The 22,867-nt window shown below is 48.4% G+C and overlaps 1 protein-coding gene across 1 annotated transcript in view; it reads left to right on the top strand.

Annotated features, from left to right (window-relative positions):
• The first annotated feature begins 757 nt into the window (after nucleotides 1–757).
• The window catches only part of SLC6A5 (solute carrier family 6 member 5), a 57,813-nt gene continuing 35,703 nt past the window's right edge, over nucleotides 758–22,867 (top strand). Inside the window, exons 1-7 of the mRNA XM_049639912.1 lie at nucleotides 758–778; nucleotides 1,793–2,344; nucleotides 4,947–5,085; nucleotides 7,792–7,923; nucleotides 8,270–8,443; nucleotides 16,617–16,758; nucleotides 19,506–19,638. Coding sequence (XP_049495869.1) covers nucleotides 758–778; nucleotides 1,793–2,344; nucleotides 4,947–5,085; nucleotides 7,792–7,923; nucleotides 8,270–8,443; nucleotides 16,617–16,758; nucleotides 19,506–19,638 — 1,293 coding nt within the window. The remainder of the gene's footprint in view (nucleotides 779–1,792; nucleotides 2,345–4,946; nucleotides 5,086–7,791; nucleotides 7,924–8,269; nucleotides 8,444–16,616; nucleotides 16,759–19,505; nucleotides 19,639–22,867) is intronic.

Raw genomic sequence — 22,867 nt, 5'->3', positions numbered from 1 at the left:
AGTGGGACGTGTCCCTCCCATGTTTCCCTTAATTAGGAGGAGGCAAACTTCTGTCATCCCCTCCCGCCAGCTTCGGTTTAGTAATCAGACCCATATGAGTCACGCCGAACACGCAGCCCCCTCCTGCCCGAGGGAAAACTGGCCAGCGTACTCTCTGCTGTTGTCCCTTTAAAACTCGAATCCAAGGGGGTAATGATTTATCAAACTTGTATTATCAAGAAAATGTCAAACGAAGGGCACCTTGCTTTGCACTGACGCAAACCTGGCCTTTCCCAAGGAGATATAGAACGCCTCTCTTGTTGGAGTCAAACCCAGTCTTCTCAATAGCTGGTTTCACTCTCTGCCGGTTCAATCTGTTGCCCGTGTCAGACATGGTGAGTGTTTGCTTTTGTTCTTTTTAGAGGAAAGGGAGCTGCGGGTGGAGGAAGGGCAGATTCGTTTAGAGTACTTCTTTTTGAAGTGTTCTATGCATTTTGGAAGAGGAAGGGAGGGCAATCTTCACAGCCGTAGGTATTTGTTCTTGTGAGCATCACCTGAGGTGGGAAAGAGGTTTCTGAAGCTCTGTAGAACCGAGATCCCTATCTTCTGTGATCCCAGGCACTGTCCTCGGTGCTGAAAAGCCAGGTGCCGGTACTGAGGCTAGTCGCTGAGTCCTAGAGGCTTTTGAGATAACAATGCTTGCTGGAGACAAGGTGTTTAGATTTGGTGCAAATTAATGAGTTCCAACCTGTGCATTTATGAAAGACGGTTAGACGAGATGCACGAGGTTGAGGTGAAGGTAATATGGTCATTCTTACAGTGTAATAGTAAATATTGGTGCTAATATTCAGGAAGCCCTGAAAGATTACACGAGTGGAGAAACCAGATGGAAAAACCATCACTTGCAGATCTTTTAATTTGAAACTCAGTTGAGAAAAAGCAAATGAAAATTAGTCCTGAGTTTTGGTCCCCAAGCATGAAGGGCATTAGACACTCTTGTAACTAGTTACTGGAGGGAGAAAGAGAACCAAAAAACTTTGCATGTTCTTTTACATATCTGGAAATCTGGGAGTGAATGTAGGTTGTGTAAGATAACAAACCTGGTTACTGTCTTGTGTTTTACATCTGGTTTGTTATGGTTATTGTGTGGTGGTTGTTGTTCTTGTTTTGCTCGGGATCATTATTCCTGCCTTTGCTACCTGGAGGGCGAAGATGGGGTTGGAAATGCTGGGATTCGTTCAACCCATTTGGCCAGAAACACTCGTAGGTGCCAGGGCATCAGCTTTGTGGCCGCAGCTTGCCTATAGCTTATTTAAAAAAAAAAAAAAAAAGGCAATGTGCATTATTGAATGACAAAGGAAATGGGGCGGAAAATTAAAGAATCTTTCTACTATGGTGATGGGGAGGTGGGCACCCTACAGCCGTGATGTGAAATCCAAAGAGGGCGGGGAGCTCATGGCTGTAGGGTTATTTCTACCCTCCTTTGCTACCCCCTACAAAAACACATTTCTGCCTATTTTCTTAGTTATCCCACCATCAGGGAGGAGAATATTAACTGCTTTATGCCATCTGGTTATTGACAAGACAGGCAAATTGAGAAATACAGTTTTTCTTGGAGAAGGAAAAAAAAATCCAGATGCCAGTTTATTCCCGAGATATTGGGACCTGAGTGGTGAACGGACGGACCCGAGTGGTGTCTGGACCTGAGTGGTGAACGTCTTTACATGTAGATACAGGTATTTTTAGAGCTACCGTGACTTTCTGTGCGTGTGTGTATGTTTGTGTGTGCACGAACTTCATGTTGTATTTGCAGGATTGCGGTGCTCCCAAGGAAATGAATAAACAACCAGCCAACAGCCTGGGGGCGGCGATGGCGCTGGGCCACCATGCTGGCCCGTGCGCGCCCAGGACGAGCCCGGAGCAGGAGCTTCCCCCCGCCGCCGCCGCCGACGCCGCCGTGGCGCCGACGCCGCGTGTGCCCAGGTCCGCTTCCACCGGCGCCCAAACTTTCCAGTCCCCTGACGCGCGAGCCTGTGAGGCGGAGCGGCAGGGAGTGGGGGCTTGCAAACTCAGTAGCCCGCGGGCGCCTGCGGCCTCGGCAGCTCTGAGGGACTTGAGCGAGGCGCGCGGCGCGCAGGCCGCAGCTCCTTCTGGGGCCGCCGGGCCCGGCAACGCTCTGCATTGTAAGATTCCGGCCCTGCGCGGCCCCGAGGGGGATGCTAACGTGAGTGTGGGCAAGGGCACCCTGGAGCGGAACAATACCCCGGCCGTGGGCTGGGTGAATATGAGCCAGAGCACCGTGGTGCTGGGCACGGATGGAATCACGTCCGTGCTCCCGGGCAGCGTGGCCACCGCTGCCGCCCAGGTAAGCAGGTCGTGCTCGGCCCGCGCCGCCTCCCGCCCCCTAGGTGTGCGAGGCGAGCCGGGACGTGGTGGGTGCACGTGTGCTGATGGGGAGACCGGTTGGCAGTGCCAGGTAATGGACGCGGGAGGCAGCTTTGGGGCTTTGGAAGCTCGCGCTGCGCTGGGGTCCCCAGTTCAGGGCTCAAGGGCTGCTGTGACCCTGCCAGAGGAATCACGATCTCAGGAGCCGCCACGACCTGTCTCTTACCAACCTCAGTAGTCGCGCAAATTCATGCAGGCTCATGAAGCGGTTGAGACAGATAGATTATGAAAACAAGACTCCCCCTTTTGTCCATGAGTGAGTCTTTTCTTTAAAATATTTTTCCTTAATTAGAAAAATTAAGAAATACAGAGGAACCCTCTTCCCCTCCCCCTGCAGGGAATAACAGTTTAAGTGCAGTAGTACCTTTCGCTTAGAGTGAAATTATCACACGAGAACTCATTGAGGAGAGGTGGGTGTACGTGAAGCTACTACTGAAGCTTAAGCTTCAGGGCTCTTCCAAAACCCAGTACCTAGTTTTTCATCATAACTTTGTATATGTTGTTGCTGTTGTTTTCTTAAAGAGAATCTATCTCTTTAGCTCCATGCCTGGACCTGCCTCTACATTTGATCCTTTACACTCAATGAGAGGCATGAAAAACTCACAGAGCAAATACCAATCCTGGGTTCAGGATAAGGCAACTACTACTGCTTATTATTACTCTCTCCCATACAGGCTCTTGTCTTCCATTTCCCTCTAGTCTCTCTGCTTCCTCTGATCTCTTTCTTTCTCTGTCCTGTCTCACCTACTTGAGCTCTTCCTTTTCCATCCCCTGCCTTTCTGCTGTCTCCTCTCCTTCCCCTGGCTGGGGGGCTAGGCATGTGTTGAGCACCTGAATCTAAACATCTGCCTATGTGAGATTTCTGGTTTATACAGCCCTTCTGTTCGGTGACACTCTAGTATTTACACACACACACACACACACACACAGGCCCACACCTCAAGAACCCAGCTGTTGGAATAATAATTAGAAATGAACATACACTTAGACCTTCCCACTTGCCCCTGTTTTTGGTGTCCACTTCTGGAGCGTTTGTCTGTATATATTAACTGCCTCTGACAGCATGTGCCCAACAGTGTGACCCCAGATGGAGGCAGAAGATTGTTTCAAATACCTTGCTTAACCTCCGCACTGCGGCAAAAGCGCAAAAGCGGCTGAAACTCCCACCCTTTTAGCCTGAGAAGAATTGGAGGGTGGGTGGGGTTGGAGGTGCTGTGCCTGGCAAAGGACTCTGGAGGGGGATGCTGAAGATGTTCAGAGTAGATTAAGCCCTGCATTTGCCTACTCTCAGCTCTGCCCATTTTTCTGTTCTTGCCTTCCTGACACCTACCTCAACCCTCCTCCCTTCCAGAGACTTCCTCTTCTCCTGACAGCTCCTTTACTCTCCACAGCCTGTGGAACAGTGTGAGACATACCAGAGTGCTAGAATAGCAAATGGAGTGTGATGGAGGAAGTAGAGGCCGGGCAGTGGCTTGGGTCCTTGGAACCTTGGTGTGGTGTCCAGGCGTCCTGAACATTTAGAATTTGTTGAGGTGGTTTCATCTTCTTCCTTTTCTGCTTAGTAGTGAGGCATTCCAGAAGGAGATACCGCCCCTAAGAGAGCATCTTAGTGTGAACTTGGAGAGGCAAGCCTCAAAGATCCATAGATGGTTGGAACTGGAAAGCGCCTCAAGGGATAGTTCTTCTCAGCCCCTCATTTTATAGATGGGAGCACAGAGGCTCAGAGAGCATGTGGCTTGCCTGGGATTATCCAGATGGTTAGTGGTAAAGTTTAGACCAGAACTCAATGCTTTAGATATCTTGTCTCTTGCCATATCTACCTTCTCTGTTCTGCCTCTTGTTTCACACTCACACCTCTCTCCAGCCCATTTCCCTTGCCCTGGTGTTGAAAGGTGCCCCCCCCCCCCACCTTACACTAGCAAATCAGGTAGGTTCTGCCTATAGGCTTTGGCAGAGAACATGAGGCAGGGGCTCTGGCTGGCTTCAGGCATTGCGGCTCTATTTCTGACCTAGCAGACTCCAGAGGGAGAAAGGGCTGAGGAAGGAGTGTGTTGAGGGTTTTGGGGAGAGAGGGGTTGGTTAGGGATCTGCTTGCTGGGGATTCTAGGCATGATATTGGGGAACTGCTTGCCAACTGAACTCTTGGTCAGGGGTTGGGGATGGAGGGACTTGCTTGCAATCAACCAACAGGTTCAAGGTTTGGGGAAAGCTGCTTGCTGGTGTGCCCTGACTGCAGGATTTGGGAAGGAGGGGTCTAGGGGTGTGTTGAAGATGAATCTTCATATCAGAATTGGGGGCCTGCTTGCTGAAAGACTTTCAGTGCAGGGGTGAGGGTTAAAGGCTCTGCTTGTAGATGCATCCTCTCTCTTCAAAATTGGGGTCCTGCTTGCCAATGCATCCTCAGTTGGAAAATGGGGGCCTGCTTGCTGGGAAAGACCCTCAGCAGGGGGGATGGGCGGAATGGGGCCTGCTTGCCGGTGGCCCCGGGGCTGTTATCCGACAATGTGCTTTTCCGCCCCCAGGAGGACGAGCAAGGGGATGAGAATAAGGCCCGAGGGAACTGGTCCAGCAAACTGGACTTCATCCTGTCCATGGTGGGGTACGCAGTGGGGCTGGGCAATGTCTGGAGGTTTCCCTACCTGGCCTTCCAGAACGGGGGAGGTATGGCTTTTCCGGTCTTTCCGCCTGCGGAGGGGCGGGGCGGGCACTTGCGGGTTGGGGAGGCACCAGGAGCCTCGGAAAGGGCAGGGAGGGGAGGCTGGGAGCAGCCTCCTCGCTCCGGCTCCATCCCCCATAGGCATCAGTGCTAAGCCAGAGGGCAGGAGCCACCGTAAGGGTTTGGCACTAGATCCAGGAGGCTTTTTGTCTGAAGATGGAGCTCAGGAGAGAGGGGGGCCTCCATGATCCCCCACTGGTCCAGCTTGGGGGACTGGTTCCCGAGCCAAGTGGGCATGGCTGCATTCAGAATTCAAACTCTGATTTAGCCAAGAAATATTCTTGTAGCAGCGCACTCTGTGCACTTAAATGGCAGTAGCTGTGTGGTCCTGGACACCAAATTAAGGACCGTTTAAGATTATAACCTGGAAATCCGAGCCTACATAGGAGACCTTGCAAATGGGTGTTTGAGTTGTGCAGAATGCAGGGTGCTGGGGAGTGCAGAGGGGCCGGGGTCTGTACTCTCCAGAACCTCTCAGAAGTACCCACACACATACATCCCCTTGGGCACAAGCAGGACATATTTTGACTTTAGCCAAGTTGTTTGGCAAAAAATAGTTTTCGTTTTGTCTTCACTGGGTGGAAGAAGCTGCTTTTGAAGGAAAACCATTTCTGAAATGGTGAGGATGCCAGTTGGGTACATACCAGCTGCCAGGCCCCTTGGATCCAGTGTACCTCTTATGTACACACTGAGGAGGAGAGAGAGAGCCCGCTCATTCAAGGTCCTCTGCTGGCGCTCTCCACCTTGAGGCACCTTGGCCAGGGCCTCGCCCCCACATTGCCTAAACTGACAAGTCCCCCTCTAGGAATAGGAATTTGCAACTAGGACCTCCTCCTAGGACCAAAGAGACCCCCTCCCCACCAAGTTAGGGTTTTTTTGTTTTTTGTTTTCTCTTGGGGGAGCTCCAGACAGCAGACAGGTGCTGCACCACCAGATGATTAAAACAGAAAAATATGCCTTCTCCCCTCCAATTCCAAATTAGGACACATTGACAAGTACTTATGAGGATGGCCGATCATTTGCAAACGGAGGTGCCCTGGAAACAGAAGAACATGTGCTGGCCACACAAAAATAGGAACCCTAGCTGGGTTTCCGCTTGGTTTTCTGTAAGAATCCCAGTCCAGGGTGCAAGAAGTGGGCCGGAGATGCTATAATAAGGCTTCCAGTGACATGTAGTGGTGGGAGGTGGGGGAGGAGCTAGGGAGGGCCTTTCAGCCAGGGCAGTTTGGCATGCCAGAAGTACCCAAGTTTTGCTCCCCTGGGGATCCGCAAAGGGTGGGTCTGCGTCTGGCCCAGTGGCCAGGTTCCTGCTCCCGGTTCCAGGAGCTCCTTATGTAGCCATGCACGGGGAGGGGGAGGCAGACTTTTCTACACTGCGGCTCCCAGCTCTGAAGCCCACAGCACTGGGTGGAGAGCTGGCCTCCTCCTTCCTGGGAGCAGGGGGAAGGATTGCATAATCCACCCTTCTCCAAAACCCCATCTGGAGAGGCTGGGTTTTTGGAGCCCAAACCCCCCCCCCCCCCCCCCCCCGCCGTTTTACTCTCCAAGAGCTTGAGGGCCCTGCTGGGCTTTCCTCACCTGGAGGGGCCCAGGCAGGAAAGGCCTTTCAGCCCAGACAGGAAGTTGGAAGAAGGGTGACCAAAAAGAGTAGACCAGAGAAAAATCAGCTTTCCTTTCCTGGAGCACAGCATTCTGGGTTCTGGCATCCCTAGTGCCTGAATTGGCTCTGACCCATGCAACAGCGCTTACTGGTCCAAGTCATTTCAAAGATCATGGCTGTTCCCTAAGGCCCTCCCAAATGATCTTAATTCTTGAAGGGAATGAACCCCAGAGAACCCCCATCAGTTGAGGCAGCCTCCCTACTACTATTGTCCTGTTTGCAGGGAGCGGGGGCGGGGGGGGCATTCCAGGGAATAAAGAGATGAAGGGCTGATAACCTCTGGGGGCTCCAGTCTAGGTAAGACACTATGTAAATATTGGGAGGTGCTCAGTGCCTAGGGAAGTATTGTGGGAGGACAGAGAAGGGAGGCTTCTTGAAGGAGGAAGCATTTGAGTTGACCTTGAAGGATGGAAGGGATTTTCATGTGGAGAAGAAAGTTGAGAAGTGTGTGGTGGCTGGGGTGGTGGAGAGAGGGATTTTCTAGCCACTTGTCTGGCAGAGCAGACCCAGCACTGAGTGGCAGGAGGTGTGCAGGTAACTCAGGGTATTGCACAGAAGGGCTCCTGGAGTCTACCTTAGTAGATATCGGGTCCTTGGAGGGTAGAGATGCTGAGACGATTTCACCAAATATGACTCTAGTAGTGAGTCACGGGTGTGGATTTATTGAATGCTGGAAGAGCTTAATTTGGAGGACGTTGAAATGCTGTAATAAGAAAAGGAAAAGAAGAGAAAAGAATAAAACCCCACCATGACACAACCCCTAGCAACCCATCCAGGAGGGAATTGGGAAAAGTAGTGTGTTTGTTGGGTACTCTGGACTGAACTTGGTACAGGAAGGCTGTTAAATGTCCCGGGGTCCCTGTGGTTGAGCTGGAATGTCAAAAGTTTCTTGGAAAATGAGGGGGAGCCAGCTCCCACCTCAGAGGGTGAATGTGGGCCAAGGTGGCCTTGGCCTCCGAGGGCTTCTCACTTCTCACTCTGTCTTTCCAAGGTGCTTTCCTCATCCCCTACCTGATGATGCTGGCTCTGGCTGGGTTACCCATCTTCTTCCTAGAAGTGTCACTGGGCCAGTTTGCCAGCCAGGGGCCAGTGTCTGTGTGGAAGGCCATCCCGGCCCTACAAGGTGAGTCCGCCCTGCCTCCCAGCCTCCTCAGCCCTCTTCTGCTCTCTCTGGCACCATGCAGCCCCCAGGAGGGAGACCTGCTTTTGTGAACAGGATAACTCACATTTTCCTTTATTTGATCCATTCTACCTCTGGGACCCTCTGAAGAATGGCCCAAGATTGCCTCTGGCATTGGTCCATTCCTCGCAGAATACCTCAATCTCCCTGATGGACACAGAATCCACTCCACTATTTGTGTATCCATCTGTGAAAGAGAGCCAAGACCTAGGTCCCCTCCCTGTGCCCAACTGTAAGAATTCCCTAGGACTTGGACTGGAATGAGTCCCTGGAAATCTTGCTTCCACAGGCTGTGGCATCGCAATGCTGATCATCTCCGTCTTAATAGCCATATACTACAATGTGATTATTTGCTACACACTTTTCTACCTGTTTGCCTCCTTTGTGTCTGTGCTGCCCTGGGGCTCCTGCAACAACCCTTGGAACACGCCAGAATGCAAAGATAAAACCAAACTTTTATTAGGTAAGTTTGGATATCCCTATGTTAAGTGGTGGGCAGAGATGAAAACAACCAAATATACTTAATTCTAACATTTAAGGAGCTCATGGCTCAGAGGAGGGGTGATGACATTTTTGTTTGCCCATGACTAACTGGAGTGTTTGTTAAAAATGCAGACTTAGGGGCCCACTGGGTTGTCTGATATATTAGATTTGGATGGGGTTGGGAAATTCGCATTTTAGCAAGGTCTTCAGGTGACTCATATGTACTGTACAATTTGAAAGCAATGGGGTCCTAGAGTCTAGGAGAGTGATGCCTGTGATCCTGGATCACACTTCACAAAATACTGCTCAGTGCATGAGGTAAGTAGGAGAACAGATACTTGAGTGGCAGACCTCTGATAGAGATTAGAAACGTGCATAATGTAGTACCTAGAAATGGAGAAGTCTGCCTGGGGAGTCAGGGAGAGTTCCTGGCGGTTCAAACCTGAAATCCCCTAGGATGTGAGGGCTTGTGGGGAGCTGTCAGCTTGCTGGGTCAAAGGCAGGTGGGTGGAAGTGAGGAGGAGCAGGGCAGACTTGTCAGCAAGGCTGTCTGGCCTAAATGACATCTTTGCCCTTGACGGTACATGGGTCTTGGGCAGGTAACCTTTCTCTCTGGATCTGCATTTTTGTCACTTGTAAAGTAGGAATAATAGTGTTCTTTACCCTACATACCTCACGGGATTGCTGTAAGGAAGCCAGAAACAAAGGATATGGGAGCAGCTGGAAAAGTATAGCCTTCTACAAATAGAAGGTGCCTCGGTCACCTTTGTCACCTTTGAAACCTCTCTGTCATTTCAGTGGGCACAAATAAGCAAGTAGTTTCTTCTTTTTCCAGCAGATCTGTTATTCCCCTTAAGCTCAATCTGTGCTGAGGTCAGAATCTGTGATCTCTACATGATTGGCTCTTAGTGTAGGCCCCCAAATCAGCTCCTTTGCCCTCACAGCCAGCACATTGCAGAATGAGGGCATTATTTAACCCTTTGAGTGTGTTATGAGAGAAAGATGAATTCTTCCCTGCCATATCCTTGGAGACATGCACATACCTAAAGGCAGTAATTCACACTGGAGTATTTTTACACACATTGTGCATATACATACATGCCATGACCAACCTCTACCTAGATTGGCTTTGACTAAGACTGAAGAAGAGCTAAAACTAAAGACATGTGCCCATGAAAGTCAAACCCTGTGTACCTGGAAGTATTCAGGAATGGGGGATGGGGTGTGTCGAGGTTCCCAGGTGGGTGGCTCGACGAGAAGTGTCCGTTAGACTCTCTTTGCCTCAGTGTTCTCACAGTCTCAGTGTTGGTGGATTCTTGGGTTAGGGCAGCAGTTGTCAGCCCAAGCTGCTATACATCAAATCACCTGGGGAACTGACAAATCAAGACATCCCTTAGGGTCCACATAAGACTAATTAAGTCAGACAATTTAGGGATAGAGTCAAGGATCCATAGTTTTAAAGTGCCCAGGAACCAAAGAACCACTAGGTTGGAGTTTGATCACACCTCTTATTAATTTAGATGCCCTTAACCATTTTTGGAATGGAATGCCCCCTCTCCTTGCCTGCATTTCTGCCATCCCAGTGGTCACCTCTACAAAGCTGTTCTCTGGGAGAATTCCACTCAAAAGCTGTTCATGGAGTCACAACTAACAATTAGCTGCTGGAGTGCCCTCCTGGAACATTTTCTAGGATGTAGATTCTAGAATGCAGAAATACCTCAAGGTCATTCCCCAGACTTGCCTGTCCTTCCCAGATTGTGCCCAGGAGCGAGGTCACTTTTCAAGGGAGAACCTGCTGGAGGAGGACTGCTGGCTTGAATCAGGCTCCATGGGAAGTTTGCCTGGGGACTTCCATCAGGAACCATAGATGTCATGGTAATCAGTGTCCCACAGCTGTCCTCCGGGAGGGGCAGTAGTTCAGAAACAACATTCTCTTCAACAAACATATCCACTAATATTTGTGTGGCACCTTCACACTTAAATAACAGCTAGCACCACTTTCGACATGCCAAGCACTATGGGAACCCTTTTACTTGTATTACCAACACACAACAAGTCAACACATGGCTTCTATTATTATTCCCATTTTACAGATGAAAAAGCTGGAGCTCAAGGTCATAGAGCTAACTCTATGGTAGACCTGGGATTTGAACCTAAGTTTGCCTGCCTCCCAAGGCCACGGTTCTAAAGCATCATGCCAAATGCTCCCCAGTCTACAAAGCAGCTTCATAAAAGATGTCCCTGCTGTTCCTAATAAGAGCCCTAAGAGTTCCAAGGGGCAGGTGACATGATTACCATTTTGCAGTTGAGAAAGTGAACTTGAAGAGAGTGGAAGGGTCAGGCTGTAAATCGAAAGGTAGAACCAGCACCGAGATTTAGATGTCATGATTCCTGATTGCCTGCTCATCCAGGATTCCTGAAGGCTCCTTGGTCCAGCAGGTTCTGCCCCATCAGTCCTGGCAGAGTGACATCAGTCCATGTGTTCCCTAACTGTCTGTTAGGGACTGAGATTCCCTGGGCTAAAAAGAAAGCTTGTCCGAACAGTCGTTTGACTTAGTAGATCCACTTCTGGGGATCAATCTTAAGGGGGGAAATCAAAGACCCAGATAAGACTTATACATGATTATTCATTGTAGCCACATTTACAGTCTTGGAAAACACTAGAAACACTTAAATGTGTGACCAAAATGCAAGTAATTCTTGAATAATCCCATAGTTCAAATAAACTGTAGTGCATCCATAGAATGAAGTATTCTGTAGTCATTAAACATGAATATTCATAAAACACGGGGAAATCCTCTCCCAAATACACAAAATGTTTACTGACAGATTTGGGACCATATTTTCTTTTCTACCTTTTCTATCATGGACACATTTATTTTATAGCCAGAGTGTGTGTCTGTGTGTATATATACACACTTATATTCGTGTGTGTGCATTTTTTTTTTTTTTTGAAGCAAGCTGAGCATGTTGTCTAGACCAGGAATGTGGGAGAGGGTGCTCCTGGATTTGTGAAGTTTCCAGTCTGGTGGATGATAACCCAGGAAACATTAAAGGCAAAGTAATGGCATTTTACAGCTAAGCTCCTAGTTGACTGGTACAAACCATAAAAACTATGCAAGCTCTGAGCAGAGAGAGATCATGGACATTTTTCACTCTGATTATTCCCTGGGAGCATATGAACAGGCTGGACAGATTTTTATCTTATTCTTAGCAAGTGCTTTAAATTCCACTCCCATTGAAAACAATTTTTTTTAATGTTTATTTTTGAGAGATAGAAACAGAGCACGAGTGGTGGAGGAACAGAGAGAGAGGGAGACACAGAATCTGAAGCAGGCTCCAGGCTCTGAGTTGTCAGTGTAGAGCCTGACGTGGGGCTTGAACTCATGGACCACTAAATCATGACCTGATCTGAAGTCGGACACTTAACTGACTGAGCCACCCAGGCGCCCCAATCCCCCACTTTTTTAAAGCAAGTTTCCAATCTTCACTCTTTCTCTGTGTAGTCCCTCCATCTGTTCGCTGTGCTGTCTGCACATGACTGTGTTCCATTACTGAGGCCAGGCTCTCCCTTGTGGAAGTATTGGTCCTTTGGGGTCCTGGGGTGACTTTGAAAGGGCGGTGGTGGACTGACTTGCAGCAGTCAGGCTGCTCTTGAACTTGCTGCTCTTGAGTTCTCTTGAACTCACAAGTCATGAGTTCAGATGGTGGATATCCCAGACCCTTTCCCAAATGGCCATTCTGAGAAATGTTTAGAAAATGGAAAAATCCCTTCCCCTAGCGCAGTGTTCCACAAATAACCTCCAGGCTCAGCCTCTGTCCTATAACTGCCCTACCATGTGATAGCGGGCCACTGGTCTCAGAGGAGGGATTGGATAGCTCACAGTTATGACTTTCAGTCATAGCGAGGAAGTGTTTATCCCATGGCCGGCTCAGCATTGCTAGGGTCATATGGCTCCAGGAGCCAGACTCACCACCGGGATGCCAGGGCCCTGTACCCCAGCCCCCCAGCCCTGGCTCTGTCCATTGTTAGAGGCTGGGCTTGCAGCATGTTTCTAAGGTGTAGGTTGTAAGACTGTCTTCCTTAGGAGGACTCAACCTTTCAGATGTCTAATGGAGAATAGCTAATCCATGCCCTGCCAACTGAGACCAGCGACTGTTCTGTGAAATTAGGAGCCGACTGGGTCATTTAAAATGGGAACAACAAAAATACCATTTCTATTCCTGGAATGGCTTAATTTTCATTAGAACTTTAATTAAATGATCCCTTTTCTCCCTGGTCTTTCGTGTGCTTTCATTTATTAATAATTGCCCGAGTAAAGAGAATCCCATTCGAACAGCTTCCAATTTAGCACAATCGTTATCGCTGTTCTTTGTTCAGGGTTGCTGGGCCGCGGAGGTCTGATGACACGGCCCATCCTTCCTCCACTGGCCCACCTGAAGGCGCTGCGCGCTGGGAAGCACGCTTCTGCCGCCCAATGGTGGGAAGGGACATTGCAGGAGGCTGGAGGCCGCAAGGAGCTCGCTGCAGTGACGCAGGAACAGCGTGACTTTGCACTGCCGCTGAGAGTAGGGATCCAGAGACGTCCGGGGAAGCTCTCTAGGGAAGCTGCCCGCATGATTCACAATGGCAATTCTGGAAGCAAGCGATTTGGCATTTGCCCGCGTGTTAGCGGTTTCTTCAGTCTTAGGGGATGGACGTACTTTTTGGCAGGAGGACAGGAGATAGCTTCTGCGCTTACTTACAGAAAAGGGCTGTGGATGGTCCTTTGTTGTCTTCATTCAGATTGCTGCTGGGGGAAACAAATGCTCCCTTTGTAAATATTTGATAATTAGGTCAAAACTCCTCCGGAACTCTGTTATTTGATTAGACTAAAGATAATATTGAATTAGAAGGTATTTTGAGGACTCTAAAATCAGAGGTTCTCAACTCCGGGAGATTTTTCAGGAGACATTTGATAATGTTTATAGATATTTTGGGTTATCACAATGAGGGTGGTGGGGTGGTGGTGGAGGGGCGGAGATGCTCCTGCCATCTAGTGGGCAGAGGTCAGCGATGCTGTTTATCCTGCAATGCACAGGAGAGCTCCTGGCAACAGAGAATTAATTATCTGGTCCAAAAAGTCAGTAGTACCGCTGTTGAAAACCCTGGTTTAAAGAACTAATCAGAGGGAATAGGGGCGCCTGGGTGGCTCAGTCAGTTAAGTGTCTGACTTCTGCTCAAGTCATGATCTCACAGTCCGTGAGTTCGAGGCCTGCATCGGACTCTGTGCAGGCAGCTTAGAGCCTGGAGCCTGCTTCTGACTCTGTGTCTCCCTCTCTCTCTGCCCTTCCTCCGCTCATGCTCTCTCTCTCTCTCTCTGTCTCTCTCTCTCTCACACACACACACACACACACACACACAAATAAATAAACGTTAAAGAAAACGTTAAAGAAAATCAGAGGGAAGAGTCTTATAATTGTTATTTAAAAGTTTTTATATGATATAATGAGATATTCTGGAGGAACGAGCGGGAGGTGGTAGGTGATTTATGGCTGGCCAGTGAGATTGTGGGAGATGTCACTGAGGACTAGAGATGCCCACCCCATAAAAGTGTATGACAATGATGACTGAGTTATGGCTAAAATTTATTGAGTCTGGCAGCGCTCAAGGCATTGTGAGATTTTTTTTTTCATTCCTGATATCACTTGCTTCGGTTATTGCAACAATCTTGTAAGCTAGATATAACAATTATCAGACAACAGAGGCTTGGACAGATAAAGGGACTCCTCTAACTCCTCTAAACTCTCGGGGCAGAGGAGCCTCTGAACCCATAGTCTTATCCACTTTACTGTTCCACAGGTAGTATGCATTAGGAGTCCATGCACCAGATTCAGGTGGCCCTGTGCTCTTTTTTTGTTGTAGTTTGGTCCACGATATTTAAAAATAATTTGACCTTATTTCCAACATTTTAAAATGGAGAGATTTCAGGGCACCTGGGTGGTTCAGTCAGCTGAGCGTCTGACTCTTGGTTTCCACTCAGGTCATGATCTCACAGTTCATGAGTTCAAGCCCTACATCAGGCACTGTCAGTGCCAAGCCTGCCTAGGATTCTCTCTCTCACTCTGCACCCCCCCCCCCCCCCCCGCCCACTCTCTCTCTCTCTCAAAATAAATAAATAAACGTAAAAAAATAAAATAAAGTGGAGAGATTTCATGTAAATATCCAAATTTTCTGCATCTTTTGCCAGAACACAAGGAAAAGGCATGGCCCCTTTTGTCTGGAGTATCGTCTGGTTTGCCAGAGTCCCCACCTCTCCTTATCACCCTCTATTTTATGCCTTCATCATTTGTGTCACCAGCCTGGTTTATGAAGGTGTTCGAATCTATGATCCCTGCTCTCTGCTTCACAGTACAGTGGTTAAGAGCATGGCCCCCAAAGAAAGAATGCTTGTTTGCCTCCTGGTTTTGCTGTATGACCTTGGCAAGCACCTGCTCTTCTCTGTGCCCGTTTCTTTATCTGCAGCATAGACAATGACAATACCTACCTCATGGGGTGATGTGAGGCTTGAATCAGTCCGTGCATATAAAGCACTTACAAAGGTACATGGTATGTGCCCTGTGTTAGCCATTGTTATCATTACTTTTCACTCCTTTGTAAAATAGTATTTTTGGGGATAAAACAGTATCCTGGCAGACTCTATTTAAACTGCCAAGTGATGGGTATTTCTAAGGCTGTCAGAGAGGCATTGTAATATAGTCAGAAAGACTTCAGCTTCTTCCTATTTGAAATGAGCATACTAATATACACCTCCCAAGGTTGATGAGGATTTCATGGGATAGTCCTTGTTAAAGTGTCCAGGGGAGTGCCTGACCTACTATGATCCACGTGGTGAGCCCCCCCCCCCCCCATCCCACCCTAAGTCAGGCCTTCTCAGCCTCGAAACCCTGGACATTTTGACTGGATAATTCTCTGTTGTGGGGGGCTGGCCTGTACATTGTAAGATATTTAGCAGTATCAGTAGCCTGTACCCGCTAGATGCCCATAGCATCCTATTCCCTAGATATGGCAACTAAAAACGTCTCCAGACATTGCCAAGTGCCCCGTGGGGGACAAATTCATCCCCAGTTGAGAAGCACCGTGTTAGGTCTTGTCGCAGGCTTACAAGCACATGGCATGGTCTCTGCCTCCTCAAACCCACGTGTGTGTGTGGAAGGCAGACGCAGCATGTATCTTAAGGCACTTACCGTCTGTCAGCCATGTGCCAGGCGGCGGGTTCAAGGTGAACTCATTAGTAAGCCTCCTGTGGTAGTCCTTCAGAAGGTTTGCTTATGTCTGATTCAATTTCAGATTGCAGATTTGAATTTTCAAATTTCAGTTACAGATTCGTTTCTGCAAGCCATTTGTTTCTTATGGAGTCCTAGGATCTGGGTTTGAATCCCAATGCTCTTCCTTATTGGCTGTGTGATTTGAGTAGAGTTACTTAACTCCTCTGAGCCTTTTTCCTCACTTTAAAAATGGAGGTAATAGGGGTGCCTGGGTGGCTCAGTCGGTTAAGCCTCTGACTTTGGCTCAGGTCATGATCTCATGGTTCGTGAGTTTGAGCCCGGTGTCAGGCTCTGTGCTGACAGCTCAGAGCCTGGAGTTTACTTCAGATTCTGTGTCTCCTGCTCTCTCTGCCGTCCCCAACTCATGCTGTGTGTGTGTGTATTTGTGTGTGTGTGTGTGTGTGTGTGTGTGAGAGAGAGAGAGATAGAGAGAGAGAGAGAGAGAGAGTGAGTGTGTGTTTGTGTGTGTCTCGAAAATAAAAATAAACATTAGGAAAAAATGGACGTAATAGCACTTACCTGTAGGCTGTTGTGAACATCAATGAGATAACCATGCAAAATGTGTAGCATGGCTCCTGCCACGTAGGGAGTTCTCCGTAAATGACAAGCTTTGTTAGCACAGGGCACTGCTGTGGGTCCTGGAGGCTCTGGGATGACTAAAACATAATCCTGGGGTTCATCTGCACCTGACAGATGCACCTTTGTTCAGGTAACACTTTCCAGGTTAGTCTCTAGCATTTGGCAAATACTTTTGGCTCTTATTCTTCAGTTGCTAGAGAGAGGAGAGAGATGTGTGTAATTTCTGTACAGATTTCACTGTGTCTGTCCCATCTTCTTCTAAATAGATTCTTGTGTCATCAGCGACCATCCCAAAGTACAGATCAAGAACTCCACTTTCTGCATGACTGCCTATCCCAACTTGACAATGGTTAACTTCACCAGCCAGGCCAATAAGACGTTTGTCAGTGGAAGTGAAGAGTACTTCAAGTAAGACTTTTTTTTTAAATAAACTTGCTAAGGGAAACCCAGTGAATTAATGAATTTTCAAGTTGTGGTCCAAGGTGTGGGTGGTCCAAGGGATGAGCTGCCTCCATCTGCGCCCTCCGTACCTACTCGAGTGATCTGGGAGGAAGTCTTCTTCCCTGGTTGGACTTCTGAGAGCAAGTTGTGGTGTTTCTTGGCTTTGGAGAGGGGACGTGATTGCATGCTCTTGGGAACAGAACTGGTATTGCTGTCACTCCTGGTGTTGGTGACAGAACACTGTAAAACCTTCAGCCAACGTGACTGAAGCAGACCTTCACTGAACTAGGTTTTGTTTATTTTACTTTGTTATTTTATTATTTATTATTTTTATTTATTTTTAAATATAATCTATTGCCAAATTGGCTAACATACAGTGTATACAGTGTGCTCGTGGTTTTGGGGGGTAGATTCCTGTGATTCATCGCTTACATACAACACCCAGTGCTCATCCCAACAAGTGCCCTCCTCAATGCCCACCACCCATTTTCCCCTCTCCCCTGTACCCCATCAACCCTCAGTTTGTTTTCTGTATTTAAGACTCTCTTATTGTTTGCCTCCCTTGTTTGTTTTTTTTTCCTTCCATCTAAACTTGGGAAGGGAGGCAAAAAGTAAGAAAACAGTCATAATTTAGTTTAAAGAAGAACACTCTCTCTCTCTTTTTATTTATTTTTATTTTTATTTTTAAAAATTTTTAACGTTTATTTATTTTTGAGACAGAGAGAGACAGAGCATGAACAGGGGAGGGGCAGAGAGAGAGGGAGACACAGAATCGGAAGCAGGCTCCAGGCTCTGAGCCATCAGCCCAGAGCCCGACGCGGGGCTCAAACTCATGGACCGCGAGATCGTGACCTGAGCTGAAGTCGGACGCTTAACTGACTGAGCCACCCAGGCGCCCCTCTCTCTCTCTTTTTAAAAACAGTTTTGCCTTACTTTTGTACTTTTTACATTCTTTTTTTTTTCAGTCTTTGAGGATCGAAGTTAAGGAATAGTAGGAAATCCTTAGCCACCATAGGAGGATTTAATAAAATTTATGGAATCATTTATTAAGGGAGATAAATGTAGACAGGGTTCAGTGGAGGGTAAGTAAGGAATGTTCTCCAGTTAAAGCTTTATGTCGGGGTTGTAAACTCGGATGTGCCCGGGGGCTTGGCAGGGAGGTTTTAAAATACAAACTGATGATGGAGAATGGTGGGGACAGTGGCAAACTGGAGAGCCCGTCTGCCACATGAGAGGGAGGCTGCTCCGCTCCAAGTGTCATTTGGAAAGGCAGGCCGGTGCTGCTAGAGCTTTCATTCTGTAAGACAAGTCGGAAATAAAATCTGAATTTCTTACGTGTGTCTCCCATTTTAGAGGTTAGCAAATTCATTCAAATAAAACACTGGGGCCAAATGAAATCCCCATATCAGTGGGCCCCTGGTTTGTGGCCTTTATTTAGATAGTAAGAAGTGGTCTCCACTACCTCTCCCAATAGCCATTAGTTCCGATTCCAGGTTCTCTCTCCTGTGTGCACTCAGAGGGGTCATGGTTGTTTCCTGCAGAACAGAAGTGAGAGTTAGACTGAATGATAACCTAATCCCTTTTGAAGATAATGTAGGAGCAGAGAGAGTGGGTCACCCCGATCACTGGGAAACTGGGTCTTGACTTGGTGGTTAGGTGAAATCTGATCACATAATCCATGTGGTTAGGTATATGGTACAATGATTTGTGAATATGTTTTTGGTGGTCTTTACCTATTCTCTGGGACTAGTCTTTATTTCCAAGAGGATTTGTTATCAGGAGCCATTTGGGAGGTCCCTCGTTAAAGCATGGGCTAGTTGACATGGCCAAGATGCTGTGGAACGGTTGCCTCGATGGTTTACCCATCTGGGGAGTGGGGACATGGGGGAGGACTTTTTATTGCTTGGGAGACATGGTTCCTAAGTTTGGGGAGCCTAGGCCAGTTCCACACTTGGCCACTTTTACCAAGCTCTTGAGCCCAGGTTGCCCCAGGGGTTGAGACCGAAAGAGGCTGGGGCTGTGCCACTGTGGAGTATGGCCATCTCTGTTCCCAAAAGCAGGGCTATGCGCTGCCAAATAGCCTCCCAAGTGCATACCCACTAGCTGCCAGAGGGCACCGCTGCCAGCTAGGCCAGGAGTGGAGCCACCACCTTCACGTCCCTGTGCAGGTCAGGACACCCTGGGCCGACATTTCTGCAGTCCCGTCCAGTCTGGATTCTGGCTGGCCTTTTGTTCAGGTCACAGAAAGCTACAAGCGCAGCAGCTTCATCCAGGGTGCAGGACTTGATCGTTGCAGAGCTGAAGGGATTGTCTGAGTCATGACTCAGTGTCCCTACAGCTACCTCGTGTCGCCAGGAGCGGGGAGGGGACTGCTTGTGCCAGAACCCCCAATGCCCTTGGACTTGCACTTGTACTGGGGCAGCTCCCGATGGCAGTAGAGCTGACTTAGCCTTGCTCAGAGGCTGCCAGGGCCATAATGGGCTTCCCACAACATAATTAGAAACCTAGTAAATCCAACTGGCCTCTGTGCTAATGTATGGGCTTGAACCCAGATCGGCACATCCCTCACCCTGATCTCATCAGGTCTCTAACCAGGACGGTGAGAGTGCTGGGGTTTATTCAAGGCTCCTGGCTCTGCTGGGAGATAAAAGCCTGCAGACTCTCACCTCCCTCCCTCCTCCTTCCCCTCCCTGATCTCTCTTTCCACCTCTTAGGTACTTTGTGCTGAAGATTTCTGCTGGAATTGAATATCCTGGGGAGATCAGGTGGCCACTAGCCTTCTGCCTCTTCCTGGCTTGGGTGATTGTGTATGCGTCCCTGGCAAAAGGAATCAAGACTTCAGGAAAAGTAAGAACGTGTATTTATCTTAAAAAGTCTGGGACTCCCAGGGGTGGTTGTGTTATGGAGCCGCAAAAGAGCCAGGAGACGTGGGGACAAATTCTGACTTTGGCCCTGAGTGGCTCTGGGACCTTGGGCAAGTGACTTCACCCTTGCCTTTAAAATGGGATAAATAGCATGTTACTTTCAGGGCTGTTTTAAGGATCAAATGAGACAAATACACACAGAGCTCCTGAGTGATGGTGTGGTTGCTGATTAGTTTTCTTCCTCTCCTGTCGGGGGCTGCCACTTTGTTCACCAGATGGGATCTACCTCGCATGATTGAGTCACTCTCCCTAAACTCCAGAATTAGTGCCGCTGGCTTTTTGCTTCTTGGTCTGGCTGCCTGGTCAGTTATTGCTTCTGCTGAGAAGCTGGAAAAAGATCAAAAGTGTGAAGTGGATTCCCTCTCCTCACTCCCACCAGCATATTTTGGACTTTTCACACCCTTTTTGCGACCCTCAGCCCAACACTCTTCCACTCCGCGTGCCCAGAGCACTAAATGGGGACAGTCCTGACGGTGAGATTTTGGTTGAGCGAATCCTTGGCCGCTCTTGCTGATTAGTGGCTTGGCCAGCCCTTTGGAGACATTGGAATTCCCACCCCGAGCTCAGTTCCAAGGCACAGAAGGCAAGGAGTCCAGGAAACCTCAGGACACACTGGACGTTCTTGTAAGGGTCACGTTATTTTCCCTCATTTTCCTGCCGCTTTGGGAAGAACCCCATTAAACAGTTAACCAGTCACTCAATGATAACCAATGATACTTAATCATCCTCAGAGTCCATTTGTGTGGCTTGGGATGAAACCCGATGTGCCTTTAAGGCCCAAGGAATGAGAATGTGGTGGTGGGCTCAGACCATAGGTTGTGGAGTTGATTTGGTCTGGGTGTCCCAGCCAGGGCTTACGGTGGTGATATCCAAACAACCCACTTTGGAAGGATCAGGCCTCAAGGGCACATGAGTCTTTGTCACCTCCCACCTCCCAGGCAGGCCTCACACCCCCCACCAGGCACCCAAACTTGGCACCCATCAGTACAGAGGGGAGTCTGTCTTCTTCCTGGGTGCATGGTCGTGCTCATAGGTACCTTTTGATAACAACTCTTTCTGCTGCCCTCCCTGTAATCTGGGACCACAGGGACTTGAACTGTAGACCCCCACAGGATTGTCAGGATTACAGGAGGTAATTGGTACACCTAAAATCACATAAGGTTGGGGGAGAAGCAGACTGGGGGTGAAGAGACCTGGGTTCCAGTCCTTTGGAACTTCTCATGGTGTTTGCTGTATAGGAATATCTCTGCTTGGGCTCTGGCTGAGGTTCTGATTTGCTCTTAGCTTTTATTTGTTTTTCTGCTAAAGTGAAAAGCAGAAACCTAACTATTGCAGAAGTCCTCAGTTTCCCCATTTTTAGAGTAAAGGCAATCAGGCTGGGTGATGTCTAAGACATCTGTCTGAACACTTGCTAGGTGAGCTGACCTCAGTTTTCCCCTCTGACCTCAGTGTTCCCTTCTGTAAAATGAGAGTTAGGATCAGATGACTCCCAAGGAGCCTGCTGGGTTAGACTAGATTGTTCTTCTAGGGCAGCAGGAAGATGGGGGAAATGTTGACATGACCCTCACAACAATGGCTGGCGTGTCCTGAGGTTCCCGAACTCCTTGCCTTCTGTGGCTTGGAACCAAGCCAAGTGACTGCTTAGCAAGAGAGGCCAAGTGTTCTTCAAACAAAATCTCACTGGCAGGATTGTCACTTACAACTCGAGACAGGACAACCTCAGCTTGGTTGAAGTGGCCAGACAGGTCTCTAGCAGACAGTCTCTAGCAGGATAAGCTAGAAGGGGTGACTGCAGGAGAAGAGGTGATGGGTGAGGAGGGAGAACAGTGGCCCTGTTGGTGACCTGGGGAAGGATGGCCTGCTGGCTCTAGAGTCAGATCAGTCTGAGTTCAAATCCTGCCCCTATCGCTTTCTCATTGTGTAATTCTGGACCAACTATTTGGCCCATGGAACCTCAGTTTCTGCATCTGTAAATTGGGAAAAACAGTACTTACTGCATAGGACTGTTACAAGGATTAAATGAGATCATATATGTATATGTATAATACCTGGTATCTGGTCAGCTCTTCACTAGCATTAGCTTTTCTCATCTTTGTTATTATGAATGACTGATGTCTTGAGGGGCCACTGCAGCACTCTGACATCCTGGTAGCTGTGGTGGGGAAATGGGAAGAGAAAGGGAGCTTTGTGGAACACTGTGTGCCAGGCACTACGCTAACTGCTACACACGCATTAGTTCATTCGATCTGCACAACAGCAGATTGAATAAATAAGGACATTTATTCCCATTTTATGTATAGAGAAGGTGAGGCACATCAAGGTAGAGGAAATTGCCTGAGGTCACACAGCTTTTAAGTGGCAGTGGTGGGATTTGAACCTACCTCTGTTTCCCTTTAAAGCCTGGACTCTTTCCACTACACAACATCATTTCCCCAGGAGGGGCAATGTTAGGAAGATATGGGAATGCAGAATTGTGGAGCCATCCGTTTGCACAGAGGGGATAAAAGTCCCCCTGCTGGGAGCCAGGACCCTTGTACTCCCACCCCATCTCTGCCACCATCAGCTGTCATTGCCAGGAGGGCAAGTCACAGAGGCATCCAGGCCTCAGTTTCCACATCTACAAACTCAAGGGTCAGATTGAATATTCTCCAAGACCCTGTTAGCTTTGTTAGTCCATGATTTTTTAGGACAGTGTTATAGCTAGAATTTAGTCCTTGGTGCTAGATTTTACAGGTTTTCTGGAATGGGAATTTTTGAGGAGCCCTGAGCAGGTAAGCTTTTCTTTTAGATCTGCTAACTTATCATTCTGCATCATGGAGAACAGGTGCCAACTAAGGATCACTGATCATTTTTCTTAAATGAGGAATGCCACCAGAAATAATGAATCACAATTTATTACCCTGCTCTGGGGTGTGCAGACATTGGTCATGGAGCATCGTTTGGAAGCCAAGGTGAATGCTGACGCTCCTCATTATGACAGGCTCCTTTGTGATTGAAATTCCACGAAGACTGTCATTTCTAAGCAACAGAGATGTCCACCTTCTCCCGCAGCAAGAGGAGCTCAGTTCCTCTTGTTCAGGGCCGTCAGAGACAAGAATGGTCTGCTGCTTCCTAGGAGATCTCCTAGGAATGGGTCTCCCATTGAGGAGCTA

Source organism: Panthera uncia, chromosome D1, assembly GCF_023721935.1.
Source record: "Panthera uncia isolate 11264 chromosome D1, Puncia_PCG_1.0, whole genome shotgun sequence".
Classification (NCBI taxonomy): Eukaryota; Metazoa; Chordata; class Mammalia; order Carnivora; family Felidae; genus Panthera; species Panthera uncia.
This window is presented reverse-complemented; position numbering and strand designations above follow the sequence as displayed.